Source organism: Anguilla rostrata, unplaced genomic scaffold (genome assembly GCF_018555375.3).
Source record: "Anguilla rostrata isolate EN2019 unplaced genomic scaffold, ASM1855537v3 scaf1135, whole genome shotgun sequence".
In the NCBI taxonomy this organism is placed as follows: Eukaryota; Metazoa; Chordata; class Actinopteri; order Anguilliformes; family Anguillidae; genus Anguilla; species Anguilla rostrata.
The window spans coordinates 13130-36007 of record NW_026986466.1 but is presented as its reverse complement, the minus strand read 5'-3'; the positions used below and the strand labels follow the sequence as shown (position 1 = coordinate 36007).

Here is a 22878-nt window from a genome sequence, read left to right as displayed (position 1 = left end):
CTTGTGGGAACCTTACTAATTAAAGCTTGTTTCCATCAGTAGCAACAGTACTGGTTTTCCAGGGTATGATAAGAGTCAGAGAAGTCTCAATCAAAGAGGATCATTCATAAATTATGGTCAACGCGCCATGTTTGGGATTGGTTGATAATCCACATGCCGCTATTACAAGTTGACATATATTATCTCAAAATTACTGCTATATGATATGACAGGCCTAAAACCTGATGTTGTGGTTCTGGATGTCTTCACCTACAGCCATTTGAGTAGCCAGTGATAAGACTTTGGCTAAACAGGAAAATTTTGAAATTGGATGATAATTGTTTAGATCGCTAGTACAGCCAATACAGTATACAGTATATAGAGGGATAACCTGAGCTGCAATCCATAATTTTGGGATTCTACCTGAAATAAAAGTTATATTAAAAATGTGAGCAAGTAGTATGCCCATTATATGAGCCCTGAGACGCAAAAGGCAAGGATCAAGATTGTCTTGTCCCACTGACTTCCTTGTATTTTTGCTAGCTAGTGCATTGTAAACTTCATAATAACTTATAGGTCTAAAAGAGCATTTGCTAGGACAAAATGAATTGGATGAAGTTCCTATTTTTGGACTGAGGGTAGTTATCTGGAACAATTTCAACAGACAGCCTATTAAACAAATGGCCAGAGGACATAAAATGATGATTCCACCATATCTGTTTTATTTATAATAAAATAATGTAACTGAAAATGCAAGAAGGGAGAGTAGTGGTGGTATTATTTTTCAGTGATTTCACCATTTTCCAAAAGCTATGTCCATCTCTACTACAGTTTGAACGAGAGGTCAGGTAATAATCGGACTGGACTTTTCTTATCAAGTAAATACATTGGTGCTCTGTTTCCTAAAGTTAAGCTAATTAGCAGGTGTACCAGTCTTCTAACTTAGGACCAAGCTTTGTCTCTGATATGAATAGCTGCAGAATGATCTGAGGAACACCAGGGGTTAAACTGGTTTTTAATCCTGAAGTTTTGACAGGGGGCATGTTTTCAGCAGTAGAATTTGAAAACACATGAGAGAAATGGTCCAAAGTTTGGTCAGAATCAAGGATGTAACAAGTTATTTCTAATTCAGAGTAAACAGATCATGAAGAGATAACCTTGTTCAACAAAATAATTGAAATTTCATTTTGTAATAATACTGGCTCTGAATGTTTGATTTCTAGCTTTTTGGATACATGTAATTTGCCAGTGGTCACTGCTGTCTTCAGCAAAGTCCTCACAAGCTTGGTATTTAAATTGCCTATTCATTGGTATAATGTCAGTGTAGTAATCATGTTCAATACTTTGTCACACATCCTTTGCATGCAATGACTGCTTGAATTCTTTGATCCTTAGTCATCACCATTTGCTCAGTATCTTCTCTGGTGATGCTCTGCCAGGCCTGTACTGCAGCCATCTTCAGCTCCTGCTCTTAGGGGGCTAGTTGCCTTAAGTTTTGTCTTCAGCATAAGAAAAGCATATTTAATTGGATTCAAATCAGGTGACTGACTTTGCCAGTCAAGAATTATCCAGTTTTTGGCTGTGAGAACATCGATGTTGCTTTAGCGCTATGTTTGGGTTCATTGTCTCGACATAGGATGAAGCACCATCCAATTAGTTTTGAGGCGTTTACTTGAACTTGAGCAGATAAGATGCTTCTGTTCACTTCAGAATTCATTCTACTGCTGATATCAGTAGTTACATCATGAATGAAAACAAGCGAGCCAGTACCTGAGGCAGCCATACATGCCTAAATCATAGCACCCCCACCCCCATGTTTCACAGATAAGGTGATATGCTTTGGATCTTGGATCTTCATTTGGACGTCACACTTTTCTCTTGCCATTACTCTGATACAAGTGAATCTTGGTCTTATTTATGGTCTTATTTGTCCTTAAAACCTTTTTACAGAACTCTGCAGGCTTTTTTTCCGATACTTTTTAGCAAAATGTAACTTGGCTATCCTGTTTTTTTGCGGCAAACTAGTGGTTTGCATCTTGCAGTGCAGACAGTAGTCACAGACTCATCCTCGCTGCATCCAGAAGAGCGTTTATCATGTCAGACAGGTGTTTGGGGTTTTTTCCTCATTATAGTGTGTCTGGGAAATGAGGATGAAATAAAATACTGTATGTTTATTTTCTGAATCCAGCAGTTTTAACAGCTAATGCCCTCATTTAATGTTTGGCACTCTGAATACCGAACACAAGTGCATCAACAGTTAAATTACCTCACTTATCCAACATATTTATTTGGTTTAATTTGATAATTATTATCAAAGATATCAATTATAAATTGAATTGTTGAATTTGTTGATAGGCAGAGCAACCTGTTCGATCCTCCTTTATGTTGGACAAACTTTTAAATTAAACAACTAGATTAAAATTTAATAACTGTTATTGCATCAAATTGTACAACCAGATTAAAACTAAGAAATTTATGAAGTTATACCAGATATTCACGGCTAATCTAAAGACGAGGTTCTGCTGCCTTAAAAATGTATGAATGTATTAGCCATAGAAAATAACAGAATGGCACAATTTGAAGCTGTATGGGATGGGATAATGAAGGCAGTAGTTAAGGGGCATTCATAGTTATAGTAGGTAAATGCTTAGGAGGGTGCTTTTGTTGTTTTTTTGTTTTGGTTTTGTTTGTTTTTTTTTGGAGGAGTGATAAAAATGAAACCGATAATGTGTCAATTTGCAAAAGAGGCTGTGTGAAAAGGTAATGGATAGCTAAGTTGTTAAAATGAATAAGGGGTATGATTTGGAAATATAGTAAATATGTAGGACTGAGCAATTATGTGGATTTGTATGTTTTGATGTAAGTCTATGTGGAGGAAAATCCCTTCTTAGGTTCGGTGGGTGAGTCGGTGATGCAAGAATAAAGACTAGAACTTATGATTTCTTCTAATAACCTTTTTATTCTCTTTAATCAATAATCCTTTTCATGTACGTAGGCCTACGGGAGGTCTCTAGTACCATAAAGATACATAGAGAGCTTCCTCTCATTATGTTTTTACATCCTTTTTATACAACCAGATCTCCTCCTACCCTGATGTATCTTCCCTTTAAAATAACCAATCCCAGCCTAGGTCAAACATATGTTTCATAAGTTAGTTTAACAATAACTATTATATAATCTTTCATTTTAATCAATGACAGATATTTCACTACACACACTTACAGAGAAATGTATATGCATGACTTGAATAACAAGTATTTGTCTTCATGGTTAACAATTGTTCCATCTTCCAGTTTCAAAGTACATGCACTTTACATGCATTCACTACATGCTGTAATCCAACTGAAATATTGACTCATATACACACCACCATGTTCTAACAAACTATGTTTATATCATTACTGTTGCCGTGATTACTTTGATTTTCATTCATTCATTTTAATAGAATATAATCTATACATTTACTAGATATAACAAATCAGTTCTTTATAATCAGTATCCTTTCTCTTCTCTTACAACTCAAAGGTCTTCTGCACAAGACTGTTTCCCACCAGAAGTTACTTACAAAATTCCACTCAAGTAAATGTTTACAATTTTCCCTCCTGCAGCTGGGGTTCAAAGATTCTTTAGGTAGTATGCATCAGTGTACAAGGAGACCACTGTCTTTCCTTAGTTACAAATAGACATAACACAGAATACCTATTGTTCTTCAGAGATCATCCCATAATCACATACATTTAAATATATTCTTGATCAGTACAATCTTTAATAAGAAGAAATGTAAAAACATTAAAAGAATGAAGAAAACCCATACTTCCACATCTAGTAATGTTTGGTGTGTATGGATGTTTTGTATTTATGTTAGGATGTTTTGTGTGTGATACATGTATAAGAAGTCATGTTGTGTGTTCATAATGAAACGAAAATAAAATCATGCAACAAAAAAAAAATGTATGAATGTAGCAGACAGACAGGTTACAGTCACACAAGAAATGAAAGGAATACCGAACCAGAGCTGTTTCTCCTATGGTAACCCCAGGCTTGTGCCTAGAGCAAAATTAAAAAACCAGAGTTGAAATGTAAAATGCCTAACCTAGATGCAGGACTCAGATGCCTACTTCCAACTAACTGTTAAAAACTGAACTCCTAAAGAAAGACACAAATTTTATCTACTGAAAGAGAGGGTGGGACACCCCCTCTTCTCCTGACTGTGCATACTTACTTAATGATCATGCAGGCTCCAAGCAGTACTGATTTTGTCCATTTCGTATATTATGAGTTCAGATCAATCTACAGTACAACACTTATTTGTAAGGTTATAGGTAAATTGGGTAAATTAAATCTCTTTCCTCGTGAGCATTATGGTGACATTAAATATTAAAATGAATATTTTGAGATCTTTTTCGTAGGGACAGCTTAGGCTATTACGGAGTGTTTGTGAGCTACTATGTGAAAGCACTAGATCAGGCAACAATTAAACCACCCTGGCTTCCACTTTATTCTGCTTTATTCTGGTATGTCCTGCCCAGGTGAGATATTACATATATATATAACATAGTGAGATATTGGATGTCAGGTGTTCACATATTTTTGGCCATGTAGTGTATTTGACTGCACAATGAATAACATACTGGATAAATACTTAACATTTTTTCATTATCCTTCTTTGTCTTAATTTTCTTTAAGTGTCCTATGCATGATTTAATTGTCTCTCACTTCTCTTCCAATCAGTTCTTCTCCAGAATGTTTTGATATACCATGCTCCAGATGTAGAAAGAAAAGTTACTTCTGGAGTCAGCTTCGGAGTTGTGTTATTGTGCAGTTTATTGGCAGTTTGTTCTTCAGGTAAGACTATATTTTACAATATAGCAAAATACACGTTACACAATACATTGTGCATACAATCAGTGTTTGTATTGGGATGTATTGCAGTGTTATTGTGCTGATGGGGATGTGAGGATTAAGTAAAATATGTTTATTTTCTGAATCCAGTGGTTCCAAGAGTCAATGTTCTTATTAAAATGTTCAGCATCTTAATATCTCTGCGAGCCCTGGACACAGGTGCTCCCAATTGCACAAATGACCCCCTGCTCCGCGATTCAGGCACCTGTGAGCAAACACCAAAACAAGCAGCACGGGCAGCAGAGTACGGGGTCATCACAGATTGTATGCGCAGTTTGTATGTGGAGGGGAGAGGGACAGAGAACAGGCAGCTTTCTTACTTAGTAACAGCTAATACTATAATATCGTATGGACTTTGAACAACATTTCAAAATCAAAATATCACTGTTTCACTGAGATGTCAACACACACATGCATTTCATGTATAAATACATACTGCAGTAAGAATGTTTCAAAGTGTCCATTGAAACTTTTCATATGAATGTGTGTCCACATGCATTAGTAACCAAATAACTAAAACATTGTCCTTCTCTGTACTTACAGTGTTAAAAGCTGTACCACAGATACTTACACAGTCATTCACTGTGTTTCTGTGGCTAAACATTGCCACTTGTTTTGAAGTAGTCTTTCTGATTGTCACGCATGATGCAGATTTTTTTTCAATGGGTAAGTTGCCCTTTAAAATAACCCATATTAAACAATACCAAGCACATACAGGTAGTGCACAGAAACTTGTGTAAATGAGGGTCAGAAAATATGTGGCTGTCACACCCATGTAGCTAATCAAAATGACCAAATAACATCCCAGCATTCATATAGTTAAAATCAAAGTGCTGGACGGCTAGTGTCTGCCGGTTTTTTTTGTGTGTTTCAGCACCAGTTGATTGGCTAAATAATCCACACACCTCAAGGCCTTAATTGGCTACTGACTAAAATGAAACCACAAATGTAGAATACTGCAGAATTCCAAGATTACTGCAGATTCTAAAGCACACAGGACATGCTTGTGGGCCAAAATCTTATTAATTGGCTTACATTTGTATTTCCATTTTTTAATCATTAACTACACATGAAAAGAAGACGTTTTTTTTTAAATTTCCCTATCACAAATATACAAATGAATATAATCTTAATATAAATGGGCTTTAATTATTGTGTTGATAATCCATGTGTCCATGTTATGTTTATTAAATGCCATGCAGCAAAAATCTGTTAACTGCAATAAAATAACTTCATCGTTAAGATCTATGTCACAAACAAGTCTGATAGTACCTTAAATTGAAAAGGAAGGTTGCTATTCATCAAAAGCACTTTCTTCTGCAGAAAATCTAAACTCCAAATTATTTTGTAAGATTTGTAATTGGTAGGTTATGGTTTGCATTAATATTGAAACCAAGCTTATTTCAAAATAGTTCAGATATCTTTCGTGGCTTAAATTTTAAAATAAACATGATTTTCTTAGTGTAGGCTACTTAAATTATTTTTATTATCAACACTAATAATCATTAAAGTATATTACTAATATTTTTAAAAAATGCATATATATAAAATGCAAAAGAATCACCAGGAGCAGTGTATATCAATGTCTTTGTTGTGTACCTCTCTGTTTTTCAGGGTTGCTTCTGGGCGGTGTTATAGGTTGTTTTGGAGTTCTAATACTGTCTGTGTGTAAAACCTGTTTGCTGAGAATAAAATATGTATGTAAGTATAACTTAGCTACAAATATTGTGATTGAGAAGGGCTTTTGTAGCAAAACATTTGTTAAAGCTGTTTATACCATCATTCACAGCCAGAACAATATAATATGTTGAGTAAATATAACATGAATTTTCTGACTTAATGGTAGCACATTTTCTTTCAGATTTATATCGGAAAGTCCTGCTGGTGCTTTGCGTAATTCTTGAAATTACATGCTGCTTTCACTATCTGGATGTCCTTTCAGAGAAGGATAAAGGTATGGAATTTGGTACTTTTGACATTGATTTTGAATGAATCAGTTTTGGCCTACTTTATTGGTTAAGTTCCTATGTTTTGTGCATAATGACTTTTTTTTTGCATAACGGGCATATGTGTATGAGACTGGAAGAAGTACTGGGGAAATCACTTAACATTAATTTACTAGTACACATTATTATATTACATCTACGCAGCCGATATGAGAGAGTGTAGACATGCGCATGCTCACCTATGAAGCACGCAGTCATCCTCTCCTTTTTCCCCACATTGCAGCCCAAAAGCGAAGCTCCACACAGACATGAGTTAGAGGAAGACACTTCATCTGTAGCTTTAGTAAGCAGACCATACGTTTCCAATCTACCAGCAGGGGTCAGTGGGGTGCAATATGGAACCTGGCTGACTGAACACTTCCCAAAATTTGGGTGATGCTCCTGCCAGTTATGCATCACCTTGATGGGCTACCAACAGAGTCGGGCTTCAGTCCCAGGTCCATCCACTCACAAGAACAGTGCTTTAACAGATACCAGACCATGGGGCCCATCCTTGCACTAAAACAGTGCTTTAACAGATACCAGACCATGGGGCCCATCCTTGCACTAAAACAGAGCCTTAACAGATACGACTGGGCCATCCATGCATAGAACATGCTTAACAGATACAGACCAGGGCCATCCACACTAGAACAGTCCTTATATACCCCTGGACCATGATAGCTAACAGACCATGGGGCCCATGCCATGATAGAACATGCTAACAGGGGATAGCCTGTGCAGACCAGGGGACCCATCCAGCACTAGGAAACATGCATTATACATGATCCAGACTAGGGCCCATCCTCACTAGACGTCCCTTTACACTCCCCCATATATTATTTTAATTGGTCTGACAGGAAAAGCAGTGTAGAGTAACAGACAGAGGGTGGATGATAACACTCAGGGGTGCGTGCAGGATCGAACGCAACACAAGGAGATTGTACATGGCTCAAGACTAGCCCTACAGACTGCTCACACATCTCACCCCATTATTACATTATTAATACTGCATAAACTGCAGTCTGTTAAAATATATGATATACCAACACAAATGTGCTGTCGGATACCTAAGTTGTATTTCATTATATACTCATATTTAATCATTATTCTCATATTAACTATATCATTGCTCCTGGCAGGACTGTGGCATCTTATATGGTAATCCAGTCCCATAATAGCTATCGAAATTCAAATTACGGAATCATTTGTTTAAAATTTTCTTTTGTCAAAGATGAAATATTTCGCTCAAAACTTTAATGAATTCATATGTGTGTTACCACAGACCGCCCAGCATTGATGTTTTTATATGCATTCCTCATCATCCTGGCTGTAGCAGCATCCTTTCGGCACAGGTGTGATTTACCAGGTACGGTATCATTTAATTGATGTGGTGACCAACACCCTCGGAACACACTCAGGAACCCCAAAGGATGAGAGCAACAGCGGGTCCAATAAGTGACAGTTTATTAACTTATTAGTGCAACCCTCCAGTGGCCATGACGCCAGCATCCTGAGATTGTTAAGCTCACACTTTCTGTGCTCCTGCAACCAAACTATTAGTTGAAAACACAAACTCTGTGTTTTAGCTTTATTAGTAGACAATTCAGGACAACTCCGCCAAAGAGTTTCTAAGTGCCGCCATTGTCGTGCCGGTAGTCCATTTACCAAGACCCCACCCCCCAGTCTCATCTGCAACTACACCCCCCACGCATGACACACTGGACAATAGTGTCTATCTGGGCCTTCATAATAATGTTCTTTCACCATTAAAAATTCATTTTCCGTCATAGCAACAAGATAAACCCAACAATAGCCCTAAGATATGCCAATACAGCAGTGAAAACGCTGCACACTGAGTAACTAAATAAACAAGACAGATTTTTCTTTAAAAAGAACCATGTCGTTCTACTGTCAATATCTGGGACTAAATATGGAATAAATATACAACCTTACCATTGGTTTTGCACATAGAAATGTCCCTTTCGAGTCTGAGTGGTCTTATATTGTTTTGGACAATCCGTTTGTGTAATATACGATCATTTGTGAAGCCTGGGAACCTTCAAAAATTGCTGTGCGAAATACCACACATGCTGTTTACAGTGTTGTCGCACTTTATAGTACCGTCTGACTTGATTGACAATTAATTTATCCAATAGGTGACAGTATAAGCTGTCTAACGATGTATCACATGTCTAATTTTACTTCTCGAATAGCGTTTTGTAGCTCAGCGTAACCAAGGCTTTTTTCTCATCATCGCAGCCTTACACATTCACTCTGTGGTTGCAGTAAAAGACACTGCACCTGGCAAAATGTTATCAATCAGTTTTTGGAAAATATTATTATTCTTGAGAAATTCTGAGCATGGCTAAGGCATATGTTTGCTGATAGACTCAGCTGATGCTGTTTTGTGGACCAAGTCAGAAGAGAACGACAACATTGATTCTCTCTCTGTGTCTCTATCTACCGAACACAGATAAGATTTCTTTGTCTATATGGAAGTGTTACTGCTCAATATATTTTGGTTATATATGTTATTTTTTAAACAGAGTATCTGAGTGTAGGGTTTGTATTTAATACGCTGGATGTGAAGTGAGCTGGAACATTGCCAAAATGTGGTGGATGGTTGAATATTGTTTTAATGTTATCTTATCCCCATACAAGAAAACATTACATACTGTAGAGTACAGAAAAACATACGAGAGTTAATGATTACACATTTAGGTACTGTACCACTTTGTGTGATGATTTTGCATTATTTTAAAATCTGATATCAATGTTTGGAAGCTACTGAAGTAATCCAAGAAGATTTAAATAAAATCCAGAAGTGGGTGGAAACCTGGCAAATTTAATTTAATATAGCCAAATGTAAGGTTCTGCATGTGGGAAATAAAAACTTTAGGCAGGATTATTTCATGGGAGCAACAAAATTGGAATATGCTCGGTTTAAAAAAGACTTAAAAGTAATGGATTATAAAAGCCTTTCTGGTTTTAGGCACTGTGCTGTAGCAGTAAAAAAATCCAAGGAAGTTAGACCACACTATTTTATAAGAGTATTGTGTGCAGTTCTGGGGACCGTACTACAAGCAAGTATTTTTGCCTTAAACTTACACACGTACTAAAACAGGTCTCATTGCTTTTCAGCTGTTCCTCATATACTAGTATATGTGATTGGTTCTGCTGTCCTAAGTGTCGTTAATTCACTTGCTCTGGCAACAGAAGTCTTTCTGAAAGCAGGTGAGTACAGTAAACAAAAAAAGACTTAATCTCAATCCAAACATCTGTTTTGATTATTCCCTTTGTGTGAGAAGTCAAGTATTCTGATCTAAAATTTAAGCCTACTACCTAATTTATGTCATACTACCAGTGCATTCATAGGTGTTAAATGCCTATTTTAAATGTGACCACTTCTGAGAAATGTGATTGTACATGTGCTAACTGGAAATCACAAGGCCAAACTGTGGAATTCTCTGTGAGGGTTTTTGTAAACACGTATTTACTTTCAGAAAAAGGGGAGCGAACTGTGAAAGATCTTCGGTTCATCATCCTCCCCCTTGAGTTTTTCTTTTTGGCCTGTTGGCTAGTTTTGCAGATGTATGCATACTGTAAGTATCCTTTGGAAATTGCTAACGTTCGGTACATTTAAAAAATGCCTGACACTCACATATCACATAATTCCTTCAAATTGAAAAGAATATTATGCATGTATTAATTCAATATTGTCATATCTAGCTAAATGTTAACCATCTTTGTTAATTTGTGAAATGTAGGGCTGCAGAAAAAAGAAACGTAAGTACAAACACCCTGTTGTAAATGCATGTGCAAGAATTATGAATTATCTGTTATAGATCCTTTTCATAATTTTTAAAATTAATTTTTAAATGTTTTTTTAGTTCATGTTTCAAAATTGGAAATGTTTTAGTTGACTTAGTCTTAATACATTTTAAGCCTAGTTGTATAAAATAGGTTAGAATGCAAAACCTTTTAAATTAGCGGGATTGTCTCGATCTGTAAGTTCCTTTCACTGTTTGTGGTAACACTACCATTCCATTTTACCTTAGAATTAAAGAACAGCTGGAGCTAATATTTCAGTGCTGCAAAACACAAAGCCAATCTCCAGCATCATCTCAGCAAAATCAGGTGTGTAGTGATAGTCGTATAGTTTTAATTCGCTAGGGAAGCAGTCACATACTGTACATGTTGTTGATGTGGGGATATTGTTCTCACAAATAAACATTACCACCAGAGCGAAAAATTATTATAAGAACAAGCCAGAAGAGCAACAATTTCAGGTTTTAACTACACTGCCAGTTTTTGAAGTAATTTATGTTTTTCAAATTAATGCAAAACAAAAGTGACAATCTTGAATCAGTGTAGATGTGTGCATCTCTTTGAATATTCAGATAGTCCAACGCTCTCACGTGTAATTGATGTATTTTCTGTATAATTTCACTGTCATTTCTCTTTGTAGACGCCACAGGAACTTCAAGAGATGGTACCTCTCTCTCCACCTGAGTAGATTACTGCACATAGACAGGAGGTATTTTCAATGAGTCAGTGTGTCTACAAGAAAGGATTCTTGCAGTCCTCAAGATGGCAAATATAGTGTTCTAGTTTGTAGTCCTAAAACCCTGATGTAAGTTCACTTTTTTGAGCCATGGGTTCCCTCATCAGATTTCCAATGCATTTTTCTCATAGGTATTTAGTTCTTTGCTGAAAATAAGGTCTGCGGTGAACGTAAGCCTAAGAGAGCTCCACGTTTTGTTAAGATAAATTAAACCCATTAATATCACCACCGTGTATTTTGAAGCAGTTATGTGCTTTTAAAAGGTAAGTTGCTATATTGAAACTACAATGGTCGCTTTCTGGCAACAGCCACTCAAATTTCCATACTAGCCTGCCTGCATGCGACAACCGTTTAGCATAGCAACTTGTTAGCAACTTATTTTTTTAAAGAACATAACGGCTTCTAAATTCACGTTTGAGATAATAATGGGTGTCATTTATCTTGTAGAACAAAACATAAAAGTCTCTTCGACATACGTTAAGCACATACCTTATTTTCGAGGGAACCCATGGTGGAAGTGACTCCTGAGTTGGCCGACAAAAATACGAAATATAGCACACAGCCTGGGTGTTATTGTTCCATACTCAGCTCTTATTTCTTAGGAAATAAATTTGAAATTTGAGAATAGTGTTGGTGGATTCAATTAAACCACTAAAAGTTGAAAATATTCTGCAAAAATATGCAGTTAAAATAAAGCTCAGTACTTGTATTATTTATTTTATATATACTTTTTTGTTCATCATCAATGGTATAAATAATTTTATAGTGCACTGTATATTACACACATACATAAAGCAGAATTGATGTGGGAGAATATTTTTTTACTTCATCCCAAATTCAGCCTAATTATGTACACACTAATGTACACACTAATGTTATCTAACTAATAATTAATTAACACATAACATTTTACTGTGCATGTACTGTACTGTTTCTCAATAGGACTGATTCACATCAGTCTGAACTCTAATTCTTGGTTGGGATTAGTTGACACCATACTCACATACTGTCATCCTGTTTATCCACAACACCTATTTTCAGCATCTAAGTTCTTGTGTAATAAATTCTCATTTTTGTCTCTGTGGTTTTACGGGGAACCGATGACGGTCCCAATGACATGTAAAGGATCCTTTTGTTGTCTACAAGAGCCAGATTATGTATACTGTTATTACGGTATTTTATGGTTTTGTGTTTCTTTTTAGGACTTGTTATGGATGTAATATGCTTGTATTCAGGATTTGTATTTTGGCTCTTGGTTAGTATCGTTAACTTGCACTGGTGCTTTAGTTTTTTTTGTATCTTTATTCACTGGTGTATTTTTACTTGGTGGTGTATCTTTACTCACTGTTCTATCTTTACTCAGTGATGTATCTTTACTCAGTGGTGCTGCTTCGCTCTGGGCGGAGGCAGCAGGGCGCCTTGTACCCCCTCCCACCCGAGCAAAGAGATCACAGAGCTTCTCCACCCTAGCTCCCCAGTGGTGGAACAAACTCCCTGTCCCTCTTCGAACCTCTCCCTCACTACCCATCTTCTGCCGTGGTCTGAAGACACATCTCTTCAGACTATACCTGGACTAACTACCACCACTCTGTATATTTCATTCTAGATCCACCCCCCCCATTTCATGACAGTATTTGTCCTAATACTGTAGCTTGTTCTTCTGCCTAGTTGGCTTTGCAGAGATTAGGTCAGAATAGTGTTAACTGCTAAACTGTGTTCTTGGCTAGAAATAGCTGTACAAAATAAGTATTGTATCTTATTGAACCTGTGTTTTTTAGTTGTCCATGACCATGAAATGCACTTTTTGTACGTCGCTTTGGATAAAAGCGTCTGCCAAATAAATGTAATGTATCTTTACTCACTGGTGTATCTTTACTCACTGTTCTATCTTTACCTAATGGTGTATCTTTACTCACTGTACTCTTTACTCAATGGTGTATCTTTACTCACTGTTTATCTTTACTCGGTGGTGTATTTTTACTCACTGTTGTATCTTTACTCACTGATGTTGTCGGCCTTGTCTGACGCTATTGTTCATATTAATCAGGTAAACGCAGGTCTATTTCTCCTACACTGGAAGCCACTCTGGACAAGAGAATCTGCTAAATGAACGAACCTCTTCTAAATTATTGCCATCTGTATCTTTTATACACATTAACTATTATTTATTATCAATTATTAATTAGTTAATGCTTAATAATAGTATTTATTTTTAACAGTGTCTTAATGCTTGGGGAACAGGGATAGAGATGCCCCCCAGTGTAAGTGTGACAGGGCCTGTTTTGCTGTTGTTGGTTTGGTTCTTGTATTGCAGGTTTGGAAATAAATAGGTTGTAAAAAGACACCTTTCCCTTACAGAGGAGGTAGAAACATCATGCTTGTTCCAGCGGTGCTACCACAAGTTCTTATGTTCAGCCTTTGATCCATTGACATCTGTTATAGGTTTGTCCACCTTACATTTATGTGTCCTGGGTTTTACCATTGCTGCAGCGGCTTTTGCAGTTATAAGCTGCATTCCTGCTCTTTGGTACATAAACAAATAAAGATGAGAAAAAATCAAGAAAGAAAAAATCAAAAAAGGTAGGTGTGTACAACTATTTAACACTGTATTTCACACCATTTCTTGGGTCTTTTCCTTATACAGCAATGATAACTCACTGCACACAGTTGGACACTGAATGTATGATAAAATACAGCTGTTGCTGTGTTTTGCATGAATTTGTTCATGAATAGTTTTTTTTTTTTAAATATGCACAAATTGACCTGGAAGTTTTTTTTTCATGTAGGCTATTACTGTTATGTAATTACTTTTGTAAAGTAGTAATTCACGTTTCCCTAGCGAACTGCAGTAACGTTAACACATCAAGAATCGCGAACGTAGCATCATTGAAATTTAAGATTATTCCCTTCAACTGAAGGATATGTTTCTATATCTTTACTGCAAATAGTTTCTATTTCCAATGCAAAACAGAATCTTTCGATTTATAAACCATTTTTTTCTGTTTCTGATGGTTCAATGTACCCCAGTTAAAGGGGGGGTGCTGGGGTTCAGACAGTTCATAAAACTTAGTTTAGTGAAAAATAAAAAGAGAGAGAGAGAGATGAAAAGTACAGTATGAGGATTTGGAAATATATTCATAATGAATAATATGCCATTGAATTGCCAATGAATATTAGGTTAGAAAATACAACATTTGCCTGATTTAACGTGGCTTCCGGTATAAACCACGCCCACTTCCAGTCTTCTATCCGAATACAGATACAGATAATTTTGTTGGTTGAACAGATACAGATACAGATAATGACGTCTCTGCACACCCCTACAGCTGCCCCAAAACTACTGTAAATAAACTAATATGCTTTAAATTTAATATTTCACATCCTGTAAAAATATTTAAAAGGCAATGTGCTGCTGCTCTGGAGAGTCTGTTGCTAAGTCATTTTGGAGACAGCAAGTTTTTTCTGTTTATCCTTCGTCTAGCTAAACGTTCCGAATGGCATTCCGTGTTCTTCTGGCCATGGTGACTGCTCGGATTTCCTAGCAGTGCTCTATCTGTCACCACACAGGATTTCACCAGCTGTCTCTCGGCTCTCAGAAACCCCGTGGCTTAGCTAGCTCGCTGTTATCAGCTACGCGGCTAAACTCTGCGAGCACCCACCTTCTCTAGCCGCATTAGCCTGCGCTTTCTTTTCAAATGTATCAGAACAGGATTCTAACGGAAAGATGATTACATTTTTCTGTCTTGTGTTTTGTATGCATACTGTAACGTCTAGTTTACCACACTTCAATCAAAATTTCAGCAATACACCTTGGTTTTTGTATACTGAACTAGGGCACGGAACGAAATTGCCATCCACAACTGGTGAAAAATAAGTGAGTTGGACAACTTATGTCATGCTAGCTGAATGATAAGGAAGCGGGCATTAGGTCATTATGTGCCCAATGTGGCTGGAGAAACCCCACAAATATGCCATAATGTAGAGCTGCCCTGCTGAAAATTCCAGCTAAGACCAGCTGGGATTCTAAGCTGGTTTAAGATGTGTTTTCGACATTTCTAGCTGGTCATAGCTGGTCTGTTGCTGGTTAAAGCTGGTTCTTGCTGGACAAAGCTGGTTTCGCTGGTGGTCTAGTGGTTAGGATTCGGCGCTCTCACCGCCGTGGCTGGGGTTCGATTCCCGGTTAGGGAACTGACAAATTTCAAAGTCCAATCATTAATTTGTATAAAACAACTTCGCGAGGGAAAAGATACCACAGCAGCAAGCTCTTCAGAAAAGGCTTTATTTGCACAAAGCCGGATTAATTCTGCAGAATTGAACCTCGATTGTCAGTTTTACATTCATTTTATACACTGTGCACCCCACAACTCCCCCTAACACAAAATACCATCTGTCCTTCTTGGCACCACAATGATTTCCTGTTCTTGGGTCTACCTGACCTTCTTGGCACCACAATGATTTTCTGTTCTTGGGTGATAACGTCATTGTGGAAAGTTACCCCAACTTTCCCTCAAAAAATATTAGTCTTTATTTCTGTAATTTTCCATTAAGAATACAAGTCACAGCCTCCTGTAATTTTCCATTGTATTCAGGTTACATAGGGGTCACTGTAAAATATTAGTCTTCTAGCACATTTATTAGCAGTTGATCAGTTTGAAAATATAAGTGTATGGTTAGTATTTGATTAATGTTTTCTGCTGAGTAAGTAAGTGTGGTTTTTTTAAACCTTCTGCATTCTTTTGCTTTTTCTCTACAGTTGATACTGTGGTTTCTTGCGTTTCCATAAGCTCAGCTGCAACTAATGATACAGGTTTATTGGATTACATATTGATTATATGAGTGAATAGTCATACATGTGATGTACTTTTACCATGGAGCATCGAGAGTTTGGAGGAACCAGATCAACATTGATGGGAATACCCTAACTTTAACATGTGTCGTCATCACAATCATGGGGAGTCTCAAAATCTTCCTACAGTTTAGCTGATAGAGTAAGCTGGTGGTCAAACTGGTGGACTGGTTGACTATATAGGCTGGTCAACAGCTGGCCAACCAGCTAAAAGTGAGGAGAACACAGCTTAAACCAGCTTGATCAGCTTAGGCTGGTTTAAACTGGAATTTTCAACAGGGTGTGGTGGCTATCAGTTCCAGCCCTGCGTTCCACTTTCTCCTTTATTGTTGGGTCCAGCAGGAACTAAATTTCTCTTTTTTCCAAGTGAGTTGTCCATCCAGGGGCTCTGTCACTGATGAAGATGGTGAGAATCACATGAGCAATGGAAGGATGATGACCTGAGCAGTAACAGTTCAGTCTGAAGAATGGGCTCAGAAAACCAGGCCACACAGAATGTGCAGAGTCATTAATTAACTGCCAGTATTACACCGTGTATTGTTTTCAACGGACTGTGTTCCAATAAGAAATACCAATTCTGCAATATACTGTATTCTCCCAAAACACATTAACTTGAAATTATGTACATTAAATGCAATTCATTTAGACAAGTTAAAAGAGAATTGGGTCCAATTAACCTGGATTAACCACAATCGGCTTCACCAACTGATACTATTCTCAACAGAGCAATATAATGCATGAAGCACCATGCCTTGCATTGAGTTAGCTAGACAAGATAGCCAGTAGCCTAGCATTCACTGGCATACGGTGCAATTTGATAGTATAAACATATAAAAAAGCATTTAGTTTACGATTCATAGCATTCTCAACGAAGAGATAGGAAAATATGGATGGAGCACCAGGTGTTGCAGTAAGTTCTACTTCTTACCTTTCAGACTGTCAGTACGGCTGGAGGTATGGATAGTATCCTTCATGCTTGCGCTGGTTGAATCATTATACCCACAAAGTCTTGTCAGTGATGGAAAATAATGGCAGTATAGCGTCATCCCAAATCCATTCATCTAATTGGTTGGAAGAACAGACATTGTCACTCTCCTTCAGAGCGTTAGTATTAGCACAACTACAAATCCAAGTTTTCAAATCAGGGTACACTGCAAAATTTGGTGAAAATGAGAGGATGCAAGAGGTTGATTTGAGAGGTTGTAATTACTGAGTTGTCTTTACTGAAGTTGTGAAACTGTTATTGCGTGTATTCTCACATTAATTTACAAATTTATGAATCAGTTCTACAGATTTGTGAAACTCCATTTACAAATGTGAAACCATTCTACAGATTTGTGACTTTTGCTAAACCTCCATAGTAATTTAGTGGTTGTGATGGGAACTTTTAGGGACCACATGCAAAGTCTTGTTTAGGGCCACCAAAAACCTAAACTCAGCCCAGGCACCTAGGGTCCATCTAAATACATATATTGTTACTTACCTTTATTATGGAAGTAAATCAAATAGTCATGAAAACCAGGCTGCCATTACAGGATATTTTTTCACACAGCAGTCTAACTGAACTACATGACTGATGCTCGCTGAGGTCATTCCCATTCAAACTACAGCAACCAGGAGTACACATAATGTAGCGAATCATACAAAAGCCCAAAACATGACAATATGTGTGTGAATACTGCATTTTTATTTGCTTAGGTAAAAGCAACAGAGCTGTGTTGCTATATTGCCTTCAAGTCTCCGTTCCATGAATCCTGATGTTCATTGCATTCGCCATATGGGGTTATATTGAAAGTAAGTCTGCCTGCTTTGTTTTACTTTGTTTTTTATTTATTTAAGTTTTCTATGCCCAATTCCCTCCCTAATTTTGAATGTCCCATTAGCTAATTTAAGTCATGTTCATGCTGTAATTCCTGTGGCTGATTTTGGAGAGTGAGGACGTAAATGGTTTCCTCCGCAACATGTGTTGTACCAGCCAATTAACTAAAAACATTCTCTGTTTTGCCATATAAAAGTTGAATGTACCTGTTTTGTATTTTGTTTGTTACTTGATTTTGAGACGCTACTAGCGCTAACTCAATCTGGGGTGTTAATGGGATTTTGGTGTTCATCAAAAGTGGTGCAATGCTGAAGTTTATGCTGCAGCAAATGTACGTAGATACTGGAGGCACTTCCTCCCTTGCATGAAATTAATTGACCGCAGCTTAGCCACACTTTAAACAGTTTACTGTGGTCAGCCATGTTGTAAACCACCATCTACATGCTGTGATGATGCATGCCTTAACCAGGGATGTGGATGTTAGAGCAGCTGGTCCTGGCAGTTGAACATTTTTATAGACTTTTATAGACTTAATGCTCCATGCATTTCACTCGTTCAGCGAGAATGTGAGTGAAAATACATTTTCAGGATTCGATAAGCAAATCTGAAACAAACATTTCTTAATGAATTCCTGGTTCATGGAAATTTGGAACTGCTTCCAATTCAGAACCGGGTGTCGATACCCAACCCTACAGAGAGCAATGAACAGGGAAGAGACCCCTAACCAACCTAATTGACAATATATCATGCAATTATATAGCCTTTTCAATTTAATTTAAAGTCAATTTAAAGTCTCCTAATGCATACATAATAAGCAATACAATTGACTTTTTATGGCATGGGTAAATATGACAGGTAAGATTAAGGTATATACTCTAGGTATGGTGATTTAAGCATTAGAATGGTAGGTAGTGCATTGCAAGATATGTGATACAACTAGTTCAGTCTGGCTTAGCCAGTGACGTCCAGGAACAGGCTGGATGACAACCATGAATAATGTGGCGACAGCTGGAGAGACAGTGGACAGCTGAGAGAGATGGCAACCAAAGCAGGGAGTGTTAGCACCCCAACCTGCAGCTCCTGAAAGGAAGAGCCCAGAAACAAGCTACGGAAACCCTTACACAGAAATACCCCCAGGGATGCCACGAGAGGGGGAGAGAATGAGCACCCCAGCCGGACAGACACACAGGCAACAACCCAAGCTAAAAAAAAAGTTTTAAAAAATCAACTACGAGTGCAGTATGTGTATGTGGCAAGGTCTGCAAAAACCCACGTGGCCTGAAGATCCACCAGGCCAAGATGAGACGCTTGAGGGGGGAGCAAGTGGTGCAATGCACAGGAGCAGCATCAGGTGAGATACAGGGGGAGCCAGGCTCGGAGTCACCCCACGGTGCCCGGAACATCGTCAGGAGGAAGCTCATCACTCTCCACAGAGCAGAGTGGCACAGAAGGAGGGGCAGAGAGTGGGCCAGGAAGTGTGCAGCCTTCATCATGCACCCTTTTGGCTTCACCAGGCAGCTGCTTGGGCAGAAATGAAGAGGCCACCTTGCATGCCATAAAGAGGAGATTGACAAGCACCTTCAACAGCTCCTACAGCAACTGAGCACAGGAGCAAGACCTGGGGAACTGCAGAGCCTCTGCAGCTGTACCTTGCCAGCGCCTACAGGTCCATACCACACAAGCTGGTGGAAGTAGTGCTGGTCCAGCACCATGTTCCAGGCAAGATCAGGGACTTCATTCTGGACTATTACAACTGCTTCAGTCTGATAGTCACTTCTGGAACTACACCAGTTGGAGAAGCAGCCTGACTCAGGAGTTCATGGTCACCCGTTCAAGAGAGCTGCTTCAATACAGAGTCTCCACAGCCAGCATTGAAGTGAGGACTGGGAGGAAATGGAGGGCACAGGAGGCAGTCGACCAGGCTGAGTCACAGCTACAGCACAGCCTGCTGGTGGAATCAGTGGCGTCTGGGCGTGCAGGGCTCGGTAGTGCCCCAAGAACTCGCTACGAAAAGGCCCAAGGCAAAGAGAGCTGGTTTGAGCAGGGGTGGAGGAAGTTCACTCCTGTAGGATGGTGGGGATGCAGCAGCAGGGCACGTGGACCAGATGAGAGCAAGCGATGGAATGGAAGATCTCTTGGGCGGAGCTCTGGAAGGGTGAGCCACTCCGGATCAAGTTCCTGATCCAGTTGATCTACGACGTTCACCCCAGCCCAGCCAACCTTTACTGTGGGGTATGGTTGAGAGACCGGTTTGCCCACTGTGCCAGAGAAGGGGATCACTCTAACATATCCTCAGCTGTTGCCTGAAGGCCCTGGGAGAGGGGCTCCATCGAGCTCCTTGGCATCACAGGACAGTCCATCAAGAAATCTATCAAGAAAACCACTGAGGCTGGAGAGGGTGTCAAGATGGCTGTGGATAAAGAGCAGAGATCCATGGACAACACGTGCTACTTGCACAGAAGCTAGGGCCTGATTAACCCTCGGTGAGTGTGCATGATTGTTGAAAGACCCGAAACACCCCATAACCCCTGCTTACATCACTGCTGATGTGTCCAAGTGCATCGCAAGATCTATGAAACAATTAGGTATGGTCTAGCATAATAGAATGGTAATGCAAAAAAAATTTGTTATTAAAGTCCCTTTAAATTGTAAAATGTCAGTCACCTACAGTTTTTCTGCTTAATTCAGTAATTTAGCATATTGCTTATGGTTTAACGTGGTCAAAATGCCTTTCAGGGATGGCAAACAGCACTAAAGGAGCCTTGGTGTGCCTGTGAACCTTAGCACGTTGACACACCAAGCAGGCATTCGCCCAGTCACGGACATCCTTCTTCAGGCCGTGCCACCCAAACTTCTCGGACATTAATTTTTGCGACGCCTTGCGGCCCGGATGGGACAGGTTGTGCAAAGCATCGAAAACACGCTGCCGCCAAACCGCAGGCACCACTGGTCTCGCGACGCCAGTGGACACATCGCAAAGGAACAGCATGCATGAAGTACCAAAACTTACATCCTGCAGCTGCAGGCCTGTGGTCTGTTCGTAACGCCTACACTTCGGGGTCAGACACTTGGTCAGCAGCACCTAAATGGACCGTGCCCACCGTAGACCATGAAAGACAGTCTGCCATCATGTTGTCTTTTCCAGCGACATGCTGAATGTCCGTGGTAAACTCCGAAATGAACTCTAACTGCCTTTGTTGACGGGCGGACCACGGCTCCGAAACTTTAGCCATAGCTAGAGCCAAAGGTTTGTGGTCTACAAAGGCAGTGAACGTGCGGCCCTCGAGCAGGAAACGAAAGTGTCACACAGCTAAATAAAGGCTGAGGAGCTTGCGATCAAATGTGCTGTATTTGCGTTCAGCGGGGCGGAGCTGGTGGCTAAAAAAAGCGAGCGGTTGCCAAACCCCATCCACCAACTGTTTGTGCACACTGCCAACCACAAAATCTGATGCATCTGTGGTTATCAAGATCGGACTGTCAGGCCATGGGTGTGCGAGGAGTGTAGCATTTGCTAATGCCTGTTTGGTATTCGTAAACGCCTGTGACATCTTGTCCTACCAGACTACCACTTGTTTGGCTGTGGCCCCTTTAAGAGCAGGGTACAGGGGAAGCATGAGCTGAGCGGCTCTGGGAATGAAGCGATGGTGGAAGTTAATCATGCCCAGAAACTCCTGCAAATCCTTGACTGAGACAGGCCATGGAAAACTCTGAATCACCTCGACCTTGGAAGGGAGAGGCACCGCACCTTCTCTAGTGACGCGATGGCCAAGGAAATCCGCCAAGGAAACCCCAAATTGACACTTCGCGACATTGACAATTAACCTAAGGCTTGCTAAGGCGAGCAAAAAGGGCCCGAAGATGAGCCTGGTGCTCATCTCTGGAGGCACTGGTCACAAGGATGTCATCTAGATATGCCTTTCCTTTATGTCTGTCGTGCAAAACGCTGTCCATCAGGCGTTCAAAAGTTTGGGCTGCGTTTTTTAATCCTAAAGGCATCCGCAGAAACTCGAACAACCCAAACAGGGTTATTACAGTGGTTTTAGGGATGTCTTGCAGTGGAACAGGAACCTGCTGATAACCCCTGACTAAATCAACCTTTGAAAAAATCACCTTTCCAGCCAACCGGGCCGAGAAATCCTGAATATGAGGTATGGGATAGCGGTCAGGAGTAGTAGCGTCATTCAGTCGTCGATAGTCACCGCAAGAGCGTGTCCGTGTCCCCCCCCCCCCCTGTTTTCGGAACCATGTGGAGAGGTGAAGCCCAAGGACTGTTGGAAAGGCAGACGATCCCAAGGCGCTCCATAGAGTTGAACTCTGCCTTAGCTACAGCCAGCTTCTGCGGGTCCAGCCGCCTGGCTCATTACATTTACATTACATTACAGGCATTTAGCAGACGCTCTTATCCAGAGCGACTTACACAACTTTTACTTAGCACTTTACATTGTATCCATTTATACAGCTGGATATATACTGAAGCAATGCAGGTTAAGTACCTTGCTCAAGGGTACAACGGCAGTGTCCTTACCCGGGATTCGAACCTACGACCTTTCGGTTACAAGCGCAGTTCCTTACCCACTGCGCCACACTCCGTCCCAAATGTTCGGCTCGGGCGTGGATCGGCGGACTTGTAGTGGCGATGTAGTGCTCCACCCCGTGCTTGACCACTGCAGAAGAGAACGTCGGCACGGTGAGGTCTGGGAACTCTGCTAGGAAGCGTTGGAACACATCCGCAAAAGACAAGGTGCTAGACAATCTGGAAGTCCCTGTGCTGCTGGGAGAG

At 39.6% G+C, this 22878-nt stretch overlaps 1 protein-coding gene across 4 annotated transcripts; it reads left to right on the top strand.

Annotated features, from left to right (window-relative positions):
* The first annotated feature begins 295 nt into the window (after nt 1-295).
* Nucleotides 296-13290, top strand: LOC135247195 (uncharacterized). Of its 4 annotated transcripts, none has more exons than XM_064320508.1 (12): nt 296-2848; nt 3806-4824; nt 5425-5547; nt 6496-6582; nt 6743-6835; nt 8152-8235; nt 10011-10103; nt 10373-10471; nt 10637-10655; nt 10928-11006; nt 11338-11406; nt 12815-13290. In XM_064320508.1, exons 3-11 carry the CDS (start codon nt 5544-5546, stop codon nt 11383-11385), a joined length of 606 nt encoding a protein of 201 aa, XP_064176578.1. In that variant the 5' UTR covers nt 296-2848; nt 3806-4824; nt 5425-5543; the 3' UTR covers nt 11386-11406; nt 12815-13290. The 4 variants fall into 4 exon arrangements, with proteins under 4 accessions (XP_064176578.1, XP_064176577.1, XP_064176576.1 ...); XM_064320507.1 differs by having other exon boundaries at nt 12797-13290; XM_064320506.1 differs by lacking the exon at nt 12815-13290 and having other exon boundaries at nt 297-2848; nt 11338-11933.
* The last annotated feature ends 9588 nt before the right edge of the window (nt 13291-22878 follow it).

What these genes read in the sequence shown, in the direction of transcription:
- LOC135247195 (XM_064320508.1), top strand. An exon ending in CCTTTCAGAGAAGGATAAAG is followed by an intron (nt 6,836 to 8,151) that starts GTATGGAATTTG and finishes GTGTTACCACAG; the next exon opens with ACCGCCCAGCATTGATGTTT. An exon ending in CATCATCTCAGCAAAATCAG is followed by an intron (nt 11,007 to 11,337) that starts GTGTGTAGTGAT and finishes TTCTCTTTGTAG; the next exon opens with ACGCCACAGGAACTTCAAGA.